The 19,939-nt window shown below is 44.5% G+C and overlaps 1 protein-coding gene across 2 annotated transcripts; it reads right to left on the reverse strand.

Annotated features, from left to right (window-relative positions):
• Window positions 1-53: 53 nt before the first annotated feature.
• Window positions 54-14,587, reverse strand: LOC103696270 (WD repeat-containing protein 44-like). 2 transcript variants are annotated; one of them, XM_008777871.3, is made up of 7 exons: window positions 12,856-14,585; window positions 5,725-5,815; window positions 5,450-5,607; window positions 5,275-5,326; window positions 5,063-5,145; window positions 4,841-4,934; window positions 54-1,019 (listed from the first exon to the last, which is right to left on the reverse strand). In XM_008777871.3, exons 1-7 carry the CDS (start codon window positions 14,263-14,265, stop codon window positions 484-486), a joined length of 2,424 nt encoding a protein of 807 aa, XP_008776093.2. In that variant the 5' UTR covers window positions 14,266-14,585; the 3' UTR covers window positions 54-483. The 2 variants fall into 2 exon arrangements, with proteins under 2 accessions (XP_008776093.2, XP_038982809.1); XM_039126881.1 differs by lacking the exons at window positions 4,841-4,934; window positions 5,063-5,145 and having other exon boundaries at window positions 12,856-14,587.
• Window positions 14,588-19,939: the final 5,352 nt, after the last annotated feature.

Here is a 19,939-nt window from a genome sequence, read left to right on the forward strand (position 1 = left end):
CCTGTAAGGTGCTGGCCGTAAACAATTTCACCACCCTAACTGTCACTTCGTTATAGGCTGAAATTTTCCTTCATGCATTGATATGTAATAAACGAGAAGTGGGAACAAACATGGGGTACATTGAGCTGTATACCCTGACCAAGACAAACTCCGGATGGTAAAAAGAATCACTGGAGGTCCAACCAGCCCAGCAGCATCATCCCCTTAGCTTTCACTTCAATGTACATATGGGAATAAAAGAAGCTGGGCACTGTTGAATCAGAGAGAAGTACGGCTGGATTGGTTCTCTCACAAATCGGCCAAGCAGAAGGACAAGAGCAGCGACATAAACCCCTGTGAATATTACAACCCGCACCTCATATCCACCTAACTCCATAGCATATCAAGTTGGGAGCAGCGCTGCGGCAGGTGGGGCCATGGGACAATCGAATCCATCCCCAGCAAGGAGCTGCAACAATTTTCTCACAGCAATGAAGGACTAATTTATGCCCGAACTGGAAAGCCAAAATTCTCAAATGTTCTGATTTCACCGCTGCCACCTGCAGCCACAATAACTAATCCCCAGGCTGCCCTGCTCTGCCCTGGCATGCCCCCAGCGAAAATCTCAGCATCATCATGCAGGCGCTCTCTGCTTGCTGTCATGAGCTCTTCAGGCCAGGTAGCGGAAACCTTGTCACCATAGTTAGCCGCGTTGGTATCTATGTGCCGATAAGCAGGCAACGGTGAATGCCGTCCATCCAGCAGCTGTGGATTGGCCTTGGAGACTCCATCCAGTCCATTACGTTGCACTCCTGGCTTCCCTCCCATGATGGTGTTTGGCCAAGTAACAGCAACCGTCACATCCCGGCAATGGAAATGCTCGTAGGACTGCGTGACGGCGACAGCAGCTTTGCTTCTACCAGGTCGAGAATCATCATCGTAGTTCCACACATACACATGCGAGTCCTCGCTGGCACAGATCACATACTTTCCATTTGCAGTCACGCAGGCAGAAATTTGGCTGCTTCTGTTGCGAAAACCTGAAAATAAACAGCCATGCATCCATTTAAGATAACATCCTAAATAACAATCAAACCGTTGTTTGGGATATCAAACGGAAATGCCGCAACGTCCATCATATTGAATATCGAATCAAATGGAAAACTTGAAAATGCTTCATAAATCCAAAACTGTAACAGAGCAAAAACTTAAATGGGAAGGCACTACATACGACGGAAACAGGACGGCTTCCATAAACAGTACATGTCATTAAATATGCACTGCATCACGAGTTAATATAGATTAGGAAGATAGAAATAAGATCCTCAGAATTAAACAGAACTATATTCACCTCGCCATAAATTCTTCAAAATTAGCAAAAAAAGACCTTTGATCAAGATTTTGTCAGTTCAAAGTCATGACATTTTTCAGATTAATCACAAACACTTTGTCTGATTCATTGAGCACTAACATCTACTCAGGATATTCATTATGCAAATTTGACAAACCATTTATAAATCAATCTCCTAACATAATTTTGGGATCATCAAATTTAAACTACTGAGATAGTTCATAACTGCCAGAACCGAGAGCAGGTACTGCTGCAGGTACAAGGAAGCAGATATTCTGAAAACACTTGAGTAAGAAAATGCTTAGGATGTAGACCTATAACTTATCACAACAAGACCAGCCAGGTTAAAAACTCACATTAATTAAGTCATTTGCGAAACCACCCAATTGGCCACTCATTTTATCAAATGTAGTTTTTTGCTTCCTTCAAAATGGTCTTTGCATCAGCAGCAAGCAAAAAAACAAAAAAAACAAAAAAAAAAAAAAAATGGTCATCATTGTGACTCTTTTGCTTGCTCTAGTCTCCTTCTAACAAGAAAACTAGCTTGTAAAATAAAATTTCTCCTTTCAAAAGGATATTTTACTTGTACATAAGTATTCATATGGATAACAAGAAGACATCTTACCTTATTAGAAATAACAAGACTGAAAGATGCAGGTATGCACTTTATGTCTTACTTGTTTCACAGAAAAATTATCCAGATAAAAAGCGATTCATGTGCATCATAGGTAAAAAACAAGGACAGCTCAGTGTACGAAGCTCTCGCGACCGTGAGGTCCAAAGAGGGTCAAATGTATGCAGCCTTATCCCTACATACGAAAAAGCTCTTTACGTATGTCGAACCTGTGACACCCAAGCTCACAATAGAATAACATTGCCATAGCACCAATGCTCACCCTCCTGTGCATCATAGGTCATTAATGAAAATAAATTTGTTAATACACCATAAGCTTGTGGTTGAGCCCTAACCTTATATATGCCATCATTCATGCATCATAACTCCTGACCTTGGCTCCTCTTTCCTCTAAATCCACTCATCCTAAGTTCGATACAGTCCTTTAAATATAACCAGTTCCCAGTTTGCATCCCCTGCCCTCTTAGTAATCCATAAACCTAACCACCTGAGATATCCTAATCCTAACATGTCCAACGTTCATACCACCATTCTAAGCATTTATCAACTAGCAAAAACCAAAGGAAGAAAATATCAAACACAAATGAGAAAGATTTAAGAACATCTGAGCAGCCATAATAATGAAATAATTGGGCAAGTGAGACCGAGGGAAACAAGATAAACTGAGAAAGTATTCCATTCCACATAAAAATTCTTATATATTGAAAGGATTTGATGCACAGACATGAAATCACACTGAACATATGCACCCAATTCCATGTAACATAGTCAATAATAACTAGAAGCTATACTTTTGATGAATTTAGTTGAGGGCATCACGAGAATCGGGTCTTCCAAATCCCTGATCCCCTAATTCCTACTTCCTAGTTCAAAATTAAGAAACCCAAATTTATCCCTAATCCTTGACCATCTCATATCCACCTCTGCATACTTATCACACCAAGGTCCTCACCTCCTAACACCGGTCCTCAGCACCCTCTTCCTGTCATATGTTCCAATCAACTTCGAAGATGGCAATGGCTTTGCAGATGGCAGCCCTTTTGATGGCTTCCTCAACTTTCATCCATTTCTGAAGATTTAGCTTTGAATCACTCCTCAGATCTCCCACAAACTCTCCTCTAGTTTTTGAATATCTACCAGAATCTGAATCACTGTTGAGAGGGGACAGCAGTTTGGAAGACAAGCTAGATGAAGAATCACAACTTTGAGATTCCATTCTAAGATGATTGATATCTCTGACTTCACCCCAAGACTTTGTTTTCTAACTTTAGATTGTTCTTTTATTGCTTCTATGCCTAGATCTCTTGCTACTATGTTTGATCTACCCTGAGGTGTTATATTTATGAGTTGTCACATTTTGACTCCTACAATAATTAAAAACAAGGTCTGAAAACCCAATTTCAACTTCAGTCGCACTTGTGGAGCTTCAGTTAAAGATTTTGACGGTTTCGGCAGCTTTGCTCCAAGTTACAGGGTTTCAGTCAAAGAAATCAAGAAAACTCAAAAAATTGAAAAAAATTAAAGTAAGTCAAAAGAAATCAAAAAATGTATTACACAACATTTTTCATTATTTGTGTAGTATAGGTTCTTTAACTGTGTATTCAGCAACTTTAGGCAATAGTAGTGATATCCATATATCACTACTGTATATTGTGCACATATAACAAGCAAGGCGAACTATGCTTATCCTCATAGGTAAACTTTTTATTAATTCAAATTCAACAGGTGACATTTGTTTCAACTTGACAAGAGCTAACGTACAATGCTGGAATTGAACCTAGATTGAGCTTTACTGGAACCAACTACATAGATACTGAAGACCACCGACTCTTAATAGCTCAAGCATAAACTTAATTTCTATTGCAACAAAAGATTTGAAGTGCTAGCATGACTATCAACGTGCTCTTCCATTAATTTGCATAATGATTTTCATTCTTTGCATGGTTCACTCTGGAGTAGAAAGACATGCGCCCTTCTAAATCGATAAAACTTAAAAAGCTCATTTTAAAGAGTGAAAACCAAACCATTTCACTTCAATTGCTAAACTACTTTTGACAAAATTTTAATAAGAATCATAGATATGCTGACACCTTTAATTCAATCTCACATTTTATATTGCTACATTTGAAACCAGATAGAAGCAATGATCAGACTAATGAGATTCTTGGATCATATATAAGGAGATAGCTACAAAGTGCTATCCTTGCTCGAGGGTGGGATGCACAACGCATCAAGAATTCCAAATTCAAACATATGCGAGACGATGATAATATTGAGTAAGATTTGGACTCCTCTTCAAAATTTTGATAAGTGATTTTTTTTTCTGATTAAGGATAAGTGGGAATTATTCACACTCAGGTAAATTATGCTGCCTATTTCCAAGTATATTTTAAGAAATTGCACAGAGATCATTGTTTTAAAAGACTATAAGCGGTAAATGGACTGCCAAGGGGGTCTACCTAGCATCTTGGTGCTAGATATGTGCCTAAAGGTCAAGATGACCCAAAATTAATAAATTATAAATAAATAACTATAAGAAGGAAACCTAGAAAAGTACTTTTACTCAGTGAAAGAAAAAAAAATCTATCAACTAAGAATTGGTAAGTCCATGCTGAGTATCAACTTGGCAGCATCCAGTACTAATTTATAGTTGATCTCATCATCCATGCTCTAACATGACGCAAAACGTTAAGATGGGGCACCTAAGCAGGCAGTCTAGGCAGCCCAAGCAGTCAGCTTTTAAATGGAAAATTTGAGACTTTTCTAGCCTCTATTAACAAAACTAGAGCTATGTGTTATAACTTTCAAAGATACAAGCTTATGATGTATTGCATAGTGACAGATCACAGCATAATTTCAAATGGAGGGACTTCTACCTTTGAATTTGTGAACCAATTCAACACCATCAATTACCCAGATTCGTGAATCTGCAGATGTAATCAGCACTTTTGAGTAGCTCCCCGGGGCGAACTGTTCAATAGTACTAATAAGCAAAGCCAGATGTCTAATGTTCTCAAACATATCCCAAGATGGACAACCACAAAATCTCTGAAATGTGATCAGAACCAAGAGAATTCATGTGTTTTGCAATTAGGTACCTGGAAACCAGTGATTTTCTTGTGACTGAATTTCTTTTTCTTGTTTTGCAAGTCAATTTGACATTTTTGAATGAGTTTATTATCTGGAAGAACAAATAAAAGGATATAGAACATAAATGTACAGGCCCTTCAATTAGATTGGATGCAGCAAATAGCTCACTATAAGACCCAAGCAAAAAGCTCGCTGGGCATGAAGCTTATTTAATTCATACCCGATGTGTCATACAAGTGGCAACTCCCCCTGTGTGAACCAACAAGTGCACCCTTCAGAAGCCAACAGATAAAAAACATTAAGACAGAGAACCTGAAGGATTAACTCGAATTGTTTGAGATGTATTGTAAATTGAAATAATATAATGTAGTAATCACAATATCAAGTATAAAAACCTGTCCGTCAGGTGTATAGCATGCAGCAGTGACCATTTCATGCAAATCATTCCAGTCAACTATTTGACGATCAGGAATACTCCAAATGCGAACTTTCTCATCTAGGGATCCACTAATGAAATATCTGTCATCTACAGGATTGAACTGGATGCAAGTCACTGCACCAAGGAAAATGAACAAAGCAACACTAATGCATTAGCTAGTTAAGCAAGCCTAAACTGAAAAATATGAAGGAAAAGACCAGTGAAAGACAATAAAGCACATAATACACTTACCATAGTCACTGTGTGAAAATGTTTTCAAACAGGAATAGCTAGACATGTGCCATAGTCGAACTGTTTTGTCCATTGAAGAGGAAAGCAGATACTGTAATGCAAATAGCTTCAATATAAGATTTAATGGTTCAACTACTACAAGTAATATGACAAACTTCTAGCTCCAGTTATATATTTATCTCAATCAAGCATCCACCAGGACCACTGAAAGCAGCACAATACTGAGATAAACAAAGACAGATAACAGTGTACTTCAATTTTAGTTGGAAAAGACCTATGAAGGTCAAAATTAAGGCCAAAAAAGTGGTGCAACAATTAGGGATACTGTAAATTAAAATTATAGATGAAACAATTGTGATAAGATAGCAGAGGAAAGTGGCATTAGACCACCAAATTACCTCGGCATTGCATCTAATAGATAGGGTTTCACATTCAAGACATGGAACACCATGAAAACGAGATAGAATCTTTGCCTTGTTACATCAAACCACATGTGCATTACCATGGAAAGGTTTCACTTATAAAGAACTGTCTAATTTGTTTGTAGCATTAGGACTTACAATGATATAGTACAAAGAGCAAGGAAAAAATTTATACTCAAACCTTTTTTTTGGACGATACTTAAACCTAATTTCAGTACATTCTGTTTAATTAAATTCACATGACTTTTAAGTATAACATTACTGGTGTTTTTAGAAGTTTGTGCGTAAGAATATCTACCTTCTTTGGTCTTCCTTTTTCATAGGTCATACCCCTATAAAGTTCTTCCTTATCATAAAACTATCCAACCACTAAGTTCTTCATTAGATTTCCTCATTGCCACCAGTATTAAATCCTCAGCATTAACCAACTTCCCTGTAGGTGTAATGGGATGGAAGGGCTCTAGCATTAACTTATTTGAGTGTTATGCAATTAGGATTCAAATATAGGATTTGAATCTACACAACCAACTTCAATGCCTACTTAGTTTTGTCATCATTTTAAACTGACTATGGATTGGATAAGGACAAGGTTGGAAGAATTTGATATGATCAGATTAAACTTGCAATCTACCCATTGAGCCCACCTAAAAATCAAATGTTAGATTTCCACCTAGAACCAACAGGAACTAGATGAATCAAATTCCAAAACTACATCTAATACATGACCTTGAACAGATATCTCATTTCTTTCTGGATATCTCCAGAAACCTCATCAATATCCTAAATGACTTAAAAACTAAATAGGCTTATTTGCTTGACATTATTTGATCTCAATGTTTCATTAAGTGCATAAAATACACTAACACAAATAAATTCATGAAACCATACTTGACTTTCTTTCTTGAATTTTGTATGTTGAGCTAGAATTTTGAATCCATATAAACTTTGTGTCTCTGGACACAAGATTTTGCTCAACAAGGAAAAATGCTAGCTCAAATTCGAACTTTTTATTTGATCAAATATCTTAAACTAACTGATCAATTTTAGCAACAATGAAAGCAAGTCCATCTGCAGCACAGCTCTGGAATTTGCAACACAAAAGTCATGAGACCCGATGGAAATAAGCCACCAAATTATAGTGATGAACATAACAATATTTTGTTGGAATGTAAATTACAGTTCAATAGCTTGGTATACTAATCTAATGAACAAAAGTTCCTTAACTAATGTGTTTCAAATTCAAAAATGTTTCCTCTTGCACAAAGAGGTATGTCATGCTATTTCACTCATTTTAATATTATCATAACTATAACCATCCAGCCTTCTCCCAACTGTTCAGTTTTTGCCACCAAAAAATCCAAAAATTTCAGCATTCCTACACATAAATAGTCAATATAGGAAGAAAGCCAAAATTATAAAACATAAAGGAACTACAACCTTTTTAGAACTTCTACCACAAAATATTGTTTGTATGAGTACCACTTCCCCAAGCATGTTAATCATTTGTAATCTCTAAAACCTGACATTATAACTATTTCAGGGGGCTTTAATTTCTTTCAAAAACAGTGGAATAGCCTTATTTCTCTCCACAACGGTCCCAGAAATGTATTATCTTCTAGGGCACATCCCCAGCATAATTCTTGCGGCAATGGCATTGATACCTAACTAAAAATTACAGTAACCATTCATTCTAGTGGCACCGTTGCCTAGGGTCATAGTCTGTCGTACCAGTCCGTACCGGCCGGTATGGGCCAATACGTACCGGTCCGGCCTAGAACCGATACCATATCAGCGTGGAATCCAGTACCGGTAGCTTATCGTTGGAGAACCGGTACGGGACCGGTACGGGACCGATACGGGACCGGTACGGGACCGATACGGGACCGGTACGGGACCGATACGTACCGGTCCGGGCTGCCACCGGTACGGCGGACCTTGCCTAGGGTTCTAATAAACCTTATCTGCAACCATTCCCATCAGCCACACCCAAAAAAAAAAAGAAGAATGAAAAATAACCAACCCCAGAGCAAATACACAAACATACGGAGTGGTGCAGACATAAATGTTATATGGTAGAAACAAACTTTCCAATACAACTAAAAGACATAAAATTTATGATATGAATTTTCCAAAATATAGAAATATTCTTATTCTGCAACATATAAGCTTCTTTTCTTGGTTAATGGACATTGAAACAATCAAACTATCTTGACATTTTATTGGCGGTTTTAGATTTCTCTCCACATGGGGTTCTGTGAAATTCAGAATGTTGCATTCTAGCAAAGATTTTATACGTTCATATGGAGATTGGCTGTTAGGTTCCAACGAGTTATAATTTACTTGCAATACAAATCATGGAGGAAAAAAATGCTAGAAAAGGCCTTATGCTTGGTTGCTAGAAAAGTGTTGTATCCAATTGTTTTGAATGATCAAAAATCTTTTCTTGGTACAAGTTCAGCTATCCTTTATGCCCCTTTCTCTCTAATCTATTCTCTCTTCCTCTCCTAGTCTAATATCAATTCTTCCTTTTGTTCTCTTTAACTTTCTTTTATATCATCTATATTTTGTCAATTTGCATCCACTGTTTGCTTAATTTCAGTTATAGGTCAACTAGGAACTTTCTTGTTAGCCAAAAAGCCTCTAGAACCTTATTCCTCCTATCCTCTGCCATCACAAAAAACCCAAGGTGGGTATGGTAAACCTTTTGTTTACCTTTAATATCAAGGACTGATCACTGTTGTGCCATACATGCATTCAGGACAGCAACAGTCAAATTATTACTAACCTTAACTTAGTTCCTTCTGTAGGTCCTTCCATGCATTACAGGCCATCCCCAATTTGTCAATCATCAGTCTTTACATGGTAGTGCCACTTTTCAGGTCAGATATGGACTTCAGGTAGGGAATGAGATGAAAACCAGCTTTTGACATGAGACGTTGTGCAGATGTTTGTGAAAGAATTTTTACCAGTCATTTACTTCTTATTACAGGATGAAGGGCAAAGATTGTGGATAACTTGGAGTCAAGGTAAGCTTCAATGATTGGATGCTTTAAAACTTCAACAGCTTTAGATTCAAGAACTGCTTCTATGGGGTATATATGTTATAAGGGCAAATAATACCAATTTTAAGTGCAAGACAAAGGCATTTTCAAGGTGTATCTATGGATAGACCTTTCTTAAGCAATCTAATGAAGAAGCCATGAGCAGCCAGGAGATTTCCATGCCTTTCTAAAGACAAGGCTGCTGCATGACCATAAAACATAAGTGTAATCAGAAAACAACAGGGAAAATCATTCCTAAGCAATTAATTGTAAAAAACCATCAGCAGTTGGGACCGAAATGGAGATAAGGCTGCAGCGCATACGTTAAAATGTAAGCATAGAAGCGGACTGCATGTCCCAGTGAGAGCCAGAAGAAGATGATGACAACAATAACAGTAATCTGGTTAAAAGAGAAGATAGCTTCTAACAGCAGTGAAATATGTGGCTTAGAACTTAGTAGCCGGAATCTTCTATAATCTTCTATCTAGGGTAATGCACCCACTTTGAAAGCTTCCCGGATTCTCGAACATGCAATCGCTTCCTGAACAGTTTTGTTACTAAATGTATTTCTAAAATATCGTTCCCCACACCTGCTCCCGCTCCCACTCCTGATTATGGAAACTAAGGTTTAAAGGAAGAAATAGCTGACCACATCATTATCTTATGATTTATTCTGGAAGTGGATTAGGATGTTAGAGGTATAAAACATCAGATCGGTAATTCCTAAATTGGTTGTTCAGCCTAACTGAGGGGAAAACAATGAGCGTCACCAGATGGAAGATCAAGGAAACAGTGGCCATATTATAAGAAAGCAGAACAATAGCATCTAATGAAAAAAAGTCACTACATAATGACATTTGTTTTTTGAAAAGTCAAAATGAATTGGTACATATTCCAACTTGTATTGGGTGAAACGTTCTATCAAATCTAAAACACAATCTCAGTGAAACTTTTTTTGCATTTAGGTATGATATTTTTTAAAAGTAACAATCTCCATACTAGATTTCACCTGTACACACCTAGAAAGCTCCAGACAAATTTAATAAATTCTAAGACTGCTACATATGTGCTTGTTTTGTGTCCTTATTTGTTATAAAATATTTCAAATTGGTCACTAAATCTGGACATGGTTGCCGCTGTAGCAAGGTCCGCCGTACCGACATACTAGTGGGCGCCGGTACCGGTTCAGACCAGTACGGACTGGAACCAAACCGGTACCACTGGTTCGGCTTGGTTCATGCATCCAAAAGCTCCAAAAAAATTTGAAACCAGCACAGACCAGTACGGTTGGCCGATTCGGATCGGTACCGACCGGTACGGGTCGGTACCTATTTTTAACACTGAACCGGACCGGTCAGAGTCAGTACCGGTTCGGTACGGGCAGAACCGGCCGATACAGGCCGGTTCAGCATTTCTTGCACTGTAGCAATCATGAACACAATTGCAAATCCATAACGTGAGCATAAAACATTTTACCCCATCTCATCCACCAATAACTCTGGTCAATACCCCAGTAAGATTACCCTTATATACCTTTCCCTATCCTCCAGCCTCTCTATATTTTTACTTGGTGTGGATCACAGAAGAACAAGCCAATTCTCCAGGCTACTTTCACAAAATCTTAGCCTTCCTATTACCCTTTTTGAAATTGCATCATTACTGAATCACTTGGCATGGGTGCCATGTCTCAAGGCATCCCAAAGCATCTGGCATTTTAAGCTCCAGGATGACACCAGAAAATTCCATAATAAACAAACATAAACAATAAATAGATATATTTATATAAATAAACTGAAGACTGAGTTGACTGGTAGTATTGATTTGTGTTGAAACAACATGCATCATCTTATGAATTTTAGAAGAATAGGATCACAGCACTTTTTTTTGGGATTTCTTGAAAACCTGCATCAATGCTTTTTAGCAATCATAATCAAAGAATCATTATTTGCACTAGTAAGACAATCCAAATTTTATGCCAAGTGTTAAGTGGCAAATTCTGACATATTAAGCTGAAGCAAGAATACTTTTAGAGTGTTCAGGGGTATCATGCTGTCCATGTCCACATGTCCAAAGCACGGTATCTCAAAATTACTACAATAGATAATACTCATAATTTAGGGGGGCAAGATAACCTAAGAAACTAATATATGGAAGCATGGGAGTCTAGATGGTACAGAAAATGATCATGTCATATTGTTATCAATACCACCTAAGAAGATACAAGTGGTTTGGCTAAACTGAACGCTAAAAGAAGCAATTCCTACCTAAAGAAATTGTTTACTCAGGGTGTCAAATGACACTGCAAAATTTAAAATTGCTCTAGGAACTGACAAGAATAACAAAAATTAAGAATTAAAGAAAACTTGCATGTACATAGAGAACTTAGTTACGCCCACCACCTTAGAAATGCTTTCATTAGAATACCCTACCTAAACTTCCCAAGATGATAAGTCACCGCTTTTAAACCCAATAACATTGTCCAATTCAATCTACATATGACAGTATCAGAATGCCAGATACTGGATTTAAGCATTTTTGTGCACTCAGTTGTTAAAGATAATGAATACAGCAACCTAATAATCAAAAGTTTCTCCTATGAAAGAGAGGTAAGCATGTCTAGAATAAGATAGCTTATTTATATAATTAATAGATATATTTAGAATGTCACACCGTACCGAACCGGACGGTACCAGGTGTACTGCACCATACCGGTATCGATACCGGTGGTGTACCAACCCTCAATACGCCAAAAAAATTCTGTACTATACCGTACGACACTATACTAATAATGGCACCGGTACGGGGTCCGGTACCGATACGGCGACCTTTAAATATAACAAGAATCAAATCAGGTTCTGGAGAAATTACATAGCTTAGTGTTCTTTGTATGCTCTTTGGAATCATCTAAATGAACTTGAAAACACATGGAGATGAAACTTCAACTAAAACATAGTTTGACGGATCAATTTCAATAGGACAATCTCACTTCAAATATTGATGTTTGTTGGCTGTAAAATGCTCATTTAGCAATCTATCCATAACACAAAAGCCTCACATAACCCCTCGCAGGACCGGACCCTTGACCTGAAGCCAGATTCAATGAGGCCTCTCTAATGTATGTCAATGGTAGAATCCTTCAGGACCCAACTGAAGCAACTTGAAATCCACTAGTCTTCCATAGAAATTCCAGCATATCGATGCTTTTGCATGTACCGAACATGCCAAATACTAGTCATCACATTTGCAGAACTAAATGAACCAAATTAACCCTGCTCTTCACAATTTTATAGGCCTATGTAGATGTTAGCCACTTTTAGTTCTGCTTGCGCTCTAGCATTTCTTTACTTGAAAATAAGATATATCCATGACACAAATTACATCATACATATGTTCTCTTTCCTACATATTAATTTTTGGAAATAGAATCATGTCTCTTCCTACCAGAAGACATGCACAGACTGCAGATGTAAATCATGTTTTATCTGTTTTGCTACAAACCATCATCTAACAGGCTTCTTTAGCAGCCATAACCAACAGAGAACCTTATGTCCTAGAAGGACTGCTCAATTTTGATGCTCAAAATTCAAGATCACGGGGCTCCTGAATCTCAAATAAACCTAGCATTTTCGTATAAATGTCAAAGTGTAGTTAGAAAAATCATGATATACCTGTGATTTCGACCATGAGAGATCAAGAACATCACTCCGGTGCCCTCTGAAAGAGCAGACAGGCTTCTCCAACAGTGCAAACATATGATCCGGCACCATCAGATGGTCTGAACTCGCAGACTTCCTGCTACCAGGGACTTTTGCTCTTCTCTTCTTCTCCCAGTGGTGCCCCTCCACACAAGCCAATGCCGATGTTGGTTCAGGTGATCCATTAATAATCGAAGAAACAAAAGGGTTGCAACTCCCATTATCCTCCCTATCCACCAGCAATTCCCCCTTCCTCTCGTACTCGACCACCTCCCACACATGAATGACACAGTCCTCCCCTGCACTCGCCAAGTACTGCCCATCCAAGCTGAACTTGATGGTCCAGATGGACCCGTTATGGGCCTGAATCTCCTGGCTCATGAACAGACCCGTGAGCTCCTTGTGGGATTTTCCATACTGCCGGACCTTGGTCCGCTCGGGGCCGTGGTGGACAGAGTGCGAGCCCTCCTGGCTGTCATCGGTGGCAGAGCTCGACCTCCTCCCTCCTTTCTCCGACGATGTGTCCTTGTCATCGCTGCTCCGCCGGTTGCGGCCTCCAGCCACCACGGAGCCCGCAACGTTCTTGATGCTTCTGAGCCAGCTCCCCCTCTTCTTCGATGTCATCCCACCCGTGGACCCAGCGCCACCAGGGGAACCAGGGGGGCTGCTGCCCACCACCTTTTGCCTCCTCATAAGCTCTTGGACTATGGGAGAGCGGCCGACGCACATCTCGAACTCCTCTATCGTGAGCTGCCGGCCGGTCCCAACCTCCCTCAGCTTATTCCACATCCCATCCTCCCTAAACTCTTTCACCACAAACTCGCTCCCGTTGTCGAGATTCCGGATCAAGCACCTCGGGTCCACATCGACGTCGAGATTCCCAGCCGACGGCGGCCGGGTCCTCCCGACGAGAGGCGGCTTTCCGGAGACCGGCAAAGACAGCTGATGTAACTGCTGCTGATGATCATATACGGAGCCCTCGGATCTAGATCGCCCGAAGGCGGCGGCGGAGGAGGAAGCAGAAGCGGGGCGGGGGCAGACGCCGTCGCAGGACACGGATCTTCCGATGTCGCCTTCCCTGGTCCTCGCCCCGCCGGCGGGGACGTCGGAGGCGGGCGCCTTGCGGCGGGCAAGGGCAGGATCTCCGGCGAGGCCCAGCTGCTGGAGGAGCCGCTGGCGGCGCTCCTCGACGGAGGCGGGCTCGGAGATCCAGACGTCCAGGAAAACAGCGGACGGCGGCGGGAATCGCGGGAGATGGCGGCGGCGGCGGTGGGGGTCGGCGTCGTCGTCGGAGGCGGAGGTGGAGGAGCACGATGACGAGAGAATCCGATCGAGCGACTCATAAAACTCCTCCTCCTCCTCCTCCTCCGAATAATTGTTCATCGCTCCACCGGCATTCCGCTCGCAAGGCGGCGCCGGAGAGGGGGTTAAAGAAGAAGAAGAAGAAGAAGCGGTTGAGGAGGTAACCGCGGTTATGGAAACCGGTATGGCATATTGATACGGGGGCTAGGATCGGGCGAGAAGGGAGGGGAGGAGATGCGGAGAAAAACGACGGTGGTGTTGGTGCTTGCGGAGATCCATCAATTGATTCTACCCATCGTTTTAAATAAAACACCGATGTTCTTATCGGCTTTATTCTCTCCCCTACTCTTTCTCTCTGGGCTATTGCCACTTTTTGTTCTTCGGGTTTTGAAACTGGCGTCTGGTGGGCAATAATTCCCCGGCTTTTACTTAAACCTGCCGCGGTAACACTCCCGCGGTTTAGTAACGGTAATGTTGTTACCCCTGCTGATGGTGCAGGGGTAATACTATAAGTACGGAGAGAGCGGGGAAGGAAACGGTTTTTCAGGCCGAATCGGAACCGGGAGCGGAACCGTCGTGCCGGTTCCGCTCAATTCAAGCCCATACGACGGGGTGGTGAGTTGCGTCCAACTCTGTAATAAGAAATGGGTGGACCGGAACTTTATTTTGATTCCTTCTCGGCTGAGTTGGGCCCACGAGCAAGGCCAAAAAATAATAATAATAATAATATTTATTTCATAAATTATTCATTTTTAGGAAGCTTTATAGGTTATTCTTGTTTTTGTTTTACTGATACTTCTATGATAAGTTAGGCCAATGATGCCTCTGTCCATTGAGATGAAGGGGGAAAAAAAATGGAATGAAAGCTCAAATAAAACTCGTGGTATATAGGTCTGCATGAAGTAGTATTCTTACTTGTGTGGATTTCTGTTGCTGGAAATTGGACCCGGGGGCGGTCGTCCGTCGAGGAGAGGGAGCGGTCGGTGGGCGCAGGAGAGTGGTGGTCCGTCGGCGGGCGGCGTCCTCCGTCGGGGTGCCTGCAGAAAAGCCGGTGGCCGGGTTTTCCGGCGCCGGCCCTCCGATGCTTAAGTCAGAGGGGGGCAATCAGTGTTCAAAGGAGAAAGAAGACAGACAGTATATTTTTAGTTTTCTATGTTTCCCCCCCTTGAGAAGCGAGGGTTCTCTTTTATAGAGGGGGTCGGTGTACCTGTGATGTGATGGGGCGAGGCCGTCGTACGGCTCAGCATGTTGCTTGGACTGGCAAACGATCGGGCGAATCATTACATTAATGTCGGTAATGAGGCCGTCGTACGACCCGGGCTGGCACGCGATCAAGTGAATTATTGCATTGGTGTCGGAGGTGAGGCCGAGATCAGAGACTTATCACGGTTGATTGGACTCCGCTGAGCTGATTTGCCGTGGAGAGCCATGGGTCCGTAGACAATAGGAGCCATGCGCATTAATTGTTGAGTAAGCCGGAGGTGCACATTAATTATTGAGTAAGCCGGAGGTGCGCATTAATTGCTGAGCAGGCCGGAGAGGCGCATTAATTGTTGAGTGAACCGGGGATCTGCAGAGGCCATGCGCATTAATTGCTGGGGCAGTGGTAGGATATGGCCCTCGGCCGGACTTCGGAGGGGTTCGGCCGTAGTAGGTGGTCGACAGGGACAGACTTTTGAGGTCGGAAATTCTCCAGGTCAGAGGTTCTGAGGTCGGACGCCGACCTCAGTCGTCCGAGGTCGGCGGCCATGCGGCCCTCCAGTGGCGGGGTTACTATATTACCGGGGGAAAACTGTATTCTCCCAACACTACCCTCCGACTTCCGAGTCCGAGCGGCTTGCAAACTCGGACGCGGGAAGTAGAAATTGTCATTGTAGTTATTAAGGTTGGAGGGGGTCGCGTCCGCATCCTTACGCGTCTTGGAGCTTTTATAACGGAGTCTGCGCCCTTTGGCACTTCGAGGTCGCTTTTTGGATGGCGAACTTATAACGGGGTCTGCGTCCTTACGCATCCCGAAGCAGCTACAACGGGGACAGCGCCTTTTGGATCTCCGAGATCGCTTCGTACGGCGAACTCATGATGAGGGTCCCTGGGCCCAATGGGGCGGCGCCTCGATCTCGTGGTCGAGGTCCCATTCTTAAATGGGTACGTCGTTTCGCGCCTCAAATTGAACACGCGGCTTGATCCGAGGTCAGACGTTTCTGATCTCGTATTAGCAGGATAATGATCCGGGGAGGCGGAGGTTAGATCGACGCCCCACGTGTCCCTGAAGCTTATTAAATGGGGGGAGCGGGGGTGACGTCCGCTCGTCTTTCAAGGTGGTCCGGTTTTGCGGACCCATGATGAGGCCGTGAGATCCGATGGGACGGCGCTTCGATTTTGTACCCGACTTATTGACCCGGAGTGAATGCGGTGCTTCGGCTTCCGAGGCCGACACGTGGCGTAATCCAGACGGGGGGTGGGAACCGAACCCGCCGATCTGGGCCGTCAGGGGGGTCTATATAAACCCCACGAATCTGCCCTAAGAATTCTATTTGGTTGCCTTTCGTTTTTGCTGTTTCCTCCCTCGCTCCGCCTTTCGACCAAACCTTGCCGACGGTGCCCGGAGCGATTTTCGGCGACTTTTCTGTAGGTTCCCACCCTGTGCTAGCTAGGGTTCCACTTCCTCCTCCCCTTTACTCCCTTTACCTCTAGTTTATTTCATTTCTCTGTAAAATGGGTTCTGGTCCGGAGGATGTAGGGTCGAGTCTGTCGGAGGAGGAGTTGGAGTTAATCCGCTCCCGGTTCTTCTTCCAGCCCGGGTTTCGTCTTGAAACCGCGGGGCCGGAGGATAGGGTGACGCGGCCGCCCCCAGGTCGGATCGCGGTCCACCGTGAGACGCTCTGGGCCGGCCTGCGGTTCCCTGTTCACGAGTTCGTGAACAACTTGCTGGTAGAGTACCAACTCGTTCCAGCACAGCTTGCTCCGAACTCGTGGAGGGCCATAATCGGGTTCTTGTCCTTGTGTCTTGCGCACAGGATCCCGACCTCGGTGAGCATTTTCCGCCGGTGTTTTTTATTAAAGAAAAACCCGGCTGATGCGGGGTGGCTATACTTCGCCTTTCGGGGCGGTATGTCACTCTTCCAGGGTGCCCCTTCCTCTATTCACGATTGGAAGGTAAAATTTTTCTTTCTTGCGTCCGAGGTGCCGTGGGGGTTTAACCCGAGGTGGGGGCACCCTCGGTTGAAAGCTCTCAATAGGCTTTCCGAGCCCTCGGGGAGGGAGCTGAGGGTCTTGGACTCCCTATGTGCCCTCGGGAAGGGGTTCAACCTAACCGAGCTCCTACGGGAGGGCGCCTTGGCGAGCGTGGGCTTGAGTTCGGTGCGCCCCGAGGGTAAGAGTAGTCGCATTGCTTTGTTTCTATCTGTTTTCTCTTCTTACCAACATTGGTTTGACACTTGGGAGAATTTTTCGTTTCAGACATCCCCCACATGCCGACCAGCAGCACGCCCCTATTCTCTCGACTGAAGAGGCGGGAGGCCGAGGCCGGAGGGGCTATTCCCCAGCCTCGGAAGAAGTCGAGATCGGCCGGTGTTTCCACCTCGGCCGGGACGGGAGACCCGGAGGTGGGGGCTTCCGCAGCTAGCCAGGGGCGGACACGGGCCGGCGGCGACGCGGGCCCAGCAGCCCCTCTCTGTCCCGCCCCCGTCGCCCGGCGGGGGGGGGGGGGGGGCGACCATAATCCATTTACGGCGCCCAGGGCCTGAGCCGACCAGAGGCCCCGAGGTCCCTAGCTCGGACGAGCCGAGCTCTTCAAGGGCCCAGAGGGAGGAGTCGGGCGAGCCAGGATCCCCACTCCTCGAGGGGAGCTCGGCCATCCACGATGCCGATGTCGCACGCGCCGTGTTTCGGCGTGCAATTCTTCCAGCGGACCAGGCCGAGTTCCAGAACTTGCCGCTGGAAGAGATCGTCGACGGTACCTACCGCAATACCGCTCGGGTAAGCTACTTTTCCAATTTTCCTTGGGCTATTGGCGAACACGTTGTACGTTTTTCAAATCATAATTGCTTTACCCTTTTTCTCTTGCAGCACATTCACGAAGTTGACACCCTGGTGTTCATTGCCCAAGGGTGTCAAGAAGAGACTCGGCGGCTCAGCCGGCAATTGGAGCCGGCTAAGAAAAGAATTGCCGAGTTGGAGGCGGCGCTGGCCGAGTCCGAGGCGCGGAGGGAGGCCACTGAGGCCGGGCGACTAGCCATGGTCGAAGTGCTCGAGGAGGAAAGGGCCGCCCATTCGCTGGCCAAGTCGGCCCTGCGTGCCTCGGAGGCGCGACTGGGGAAGGCCCAGTCCGAGATCGCGGGCCTCAAGTACGAGGGCGGGGTCTTCCGCCTCAAGATCGAGCAGCTTGAGGCCCGGGAGAAGAAGGCGCTCGAGTGAGCCGAGAATGCCGTGGAGCTCTTCAAGGAGTCGGAGGAGTTCTGCGACATGTTAGAGGAGGAGACCGTGGACGGGTTCCTCCGGGGCTTTAATAACTTCCGAAGGCAGATGGCCCGGATCTGCCCCCAGTTTGACCTTTCGACGATCCGTCCGAGGATGAAGCTGGGTTTTGGCTCCGACTCTGACGACGTTCCCGTCGCCCTGGCCTCCGAAGGGGAGTCGGCCGAGTCGGACGCAGTCGAGCCGGCGGCGGCGGAGCCCGTCTCTCGTGAAACCAACGAGGGCGTTTCCGAGGCACCCGCAGAGGCCCCTGCCGCAGACCCCGAGCCTGCGCCCGCTGGAGGCCCTCCGGTTGTCGCCGTAGACAGCCCCGAGGGTGGTGCCGATGGGACCGCTGCCCCTTAGGACTTAGGTTCATATTTTCCTTTTTATTGTAAATGAGGTCGACCTTCAACTCTGTAAACGGTCGACCTCCAACTTTGTACGTAGCCTCTGGGCGTTTTATTAATGAAAGCTCTTTCTTTCACCTCTCTGCGTTTATTTTCCTTCCCTTTTGTCTTTTTTGCTTATAAACGAGGTCGGTACTTCTGCCGACTCTTGACTTTGTATTCGATCCTTCGGGCTGCTTGTTGATAAAGACATGTTTTTCGGCCATGTTTTGCCTTTCTTTCCTCCAACTTGTTTGAGTGTCCGAACTCCGATTACGCTAACTAGGGGGGGCCCCGAGCTTAGATTTTAGGAAATTTCACCAGGTCTTGTAGCTCAGATCCGAAGATCGCAGAGGTCGCCATATTTAGTTCTTAGATTCCTAAGGCACCGGGCTCGGGCCTCTGGCCACCCAGTGGGGCCGTGCTAGATTTGCATAGGCCGCTACCCGGGGGTCTAGCTGAGCATTTCGAGCTCGGCTTTCGGACCGTAGGTTTATAAAAGGGTTAGCGCTGTCCCCCGAAAGGGAAGCATAAGCCGATGATCAAACTGTCGCCAGGGCTTTCATAGTTATCGCCCTCGGATCCTGCCGAGGTTTCGGCGAGCAGGGTCGGAACCTGCGGAGAATACCTCGGCCTTCTTGAGCTCGATCAGCACGCCCACGGTCGAGGTTATCTTCATAGATCGACGTTGGAGTCCGTGTATGGGGGCCGAATTAGGCCCTTATGCCTTCTGTATTTCCCAAACTGCGCTCCTCGTAGCGAAGTGGGCGGCCTTGTTTCCTTGCCGACCTTCGGAGTCATTCTTTGACTTTCGGAGAACTCGGGCTTCTGATGGGCCCGGTGGCGCCCGCCGAGGTTGAAGAGGTTTGGGAATGCTCCATTAATCTGCGACTCTTCTCGAGGTCGAGGGA

Source organism: Phoenix dactylifera, chromosome 5 (assembly GCF_009389715.1).
Source record: "Phoenix dactylifera cultivar Barhee BC4 chromosome 5, palm_55x_up_171113_PBpolish2nd_filt_p, whole genome shotgun sequence".
NCBI lineage: Eukaryota > Viridiplantae > Streptophyta > Magnoliopsida > Arecales > Arecaceae > Phoenix > Phoenix dactylifera.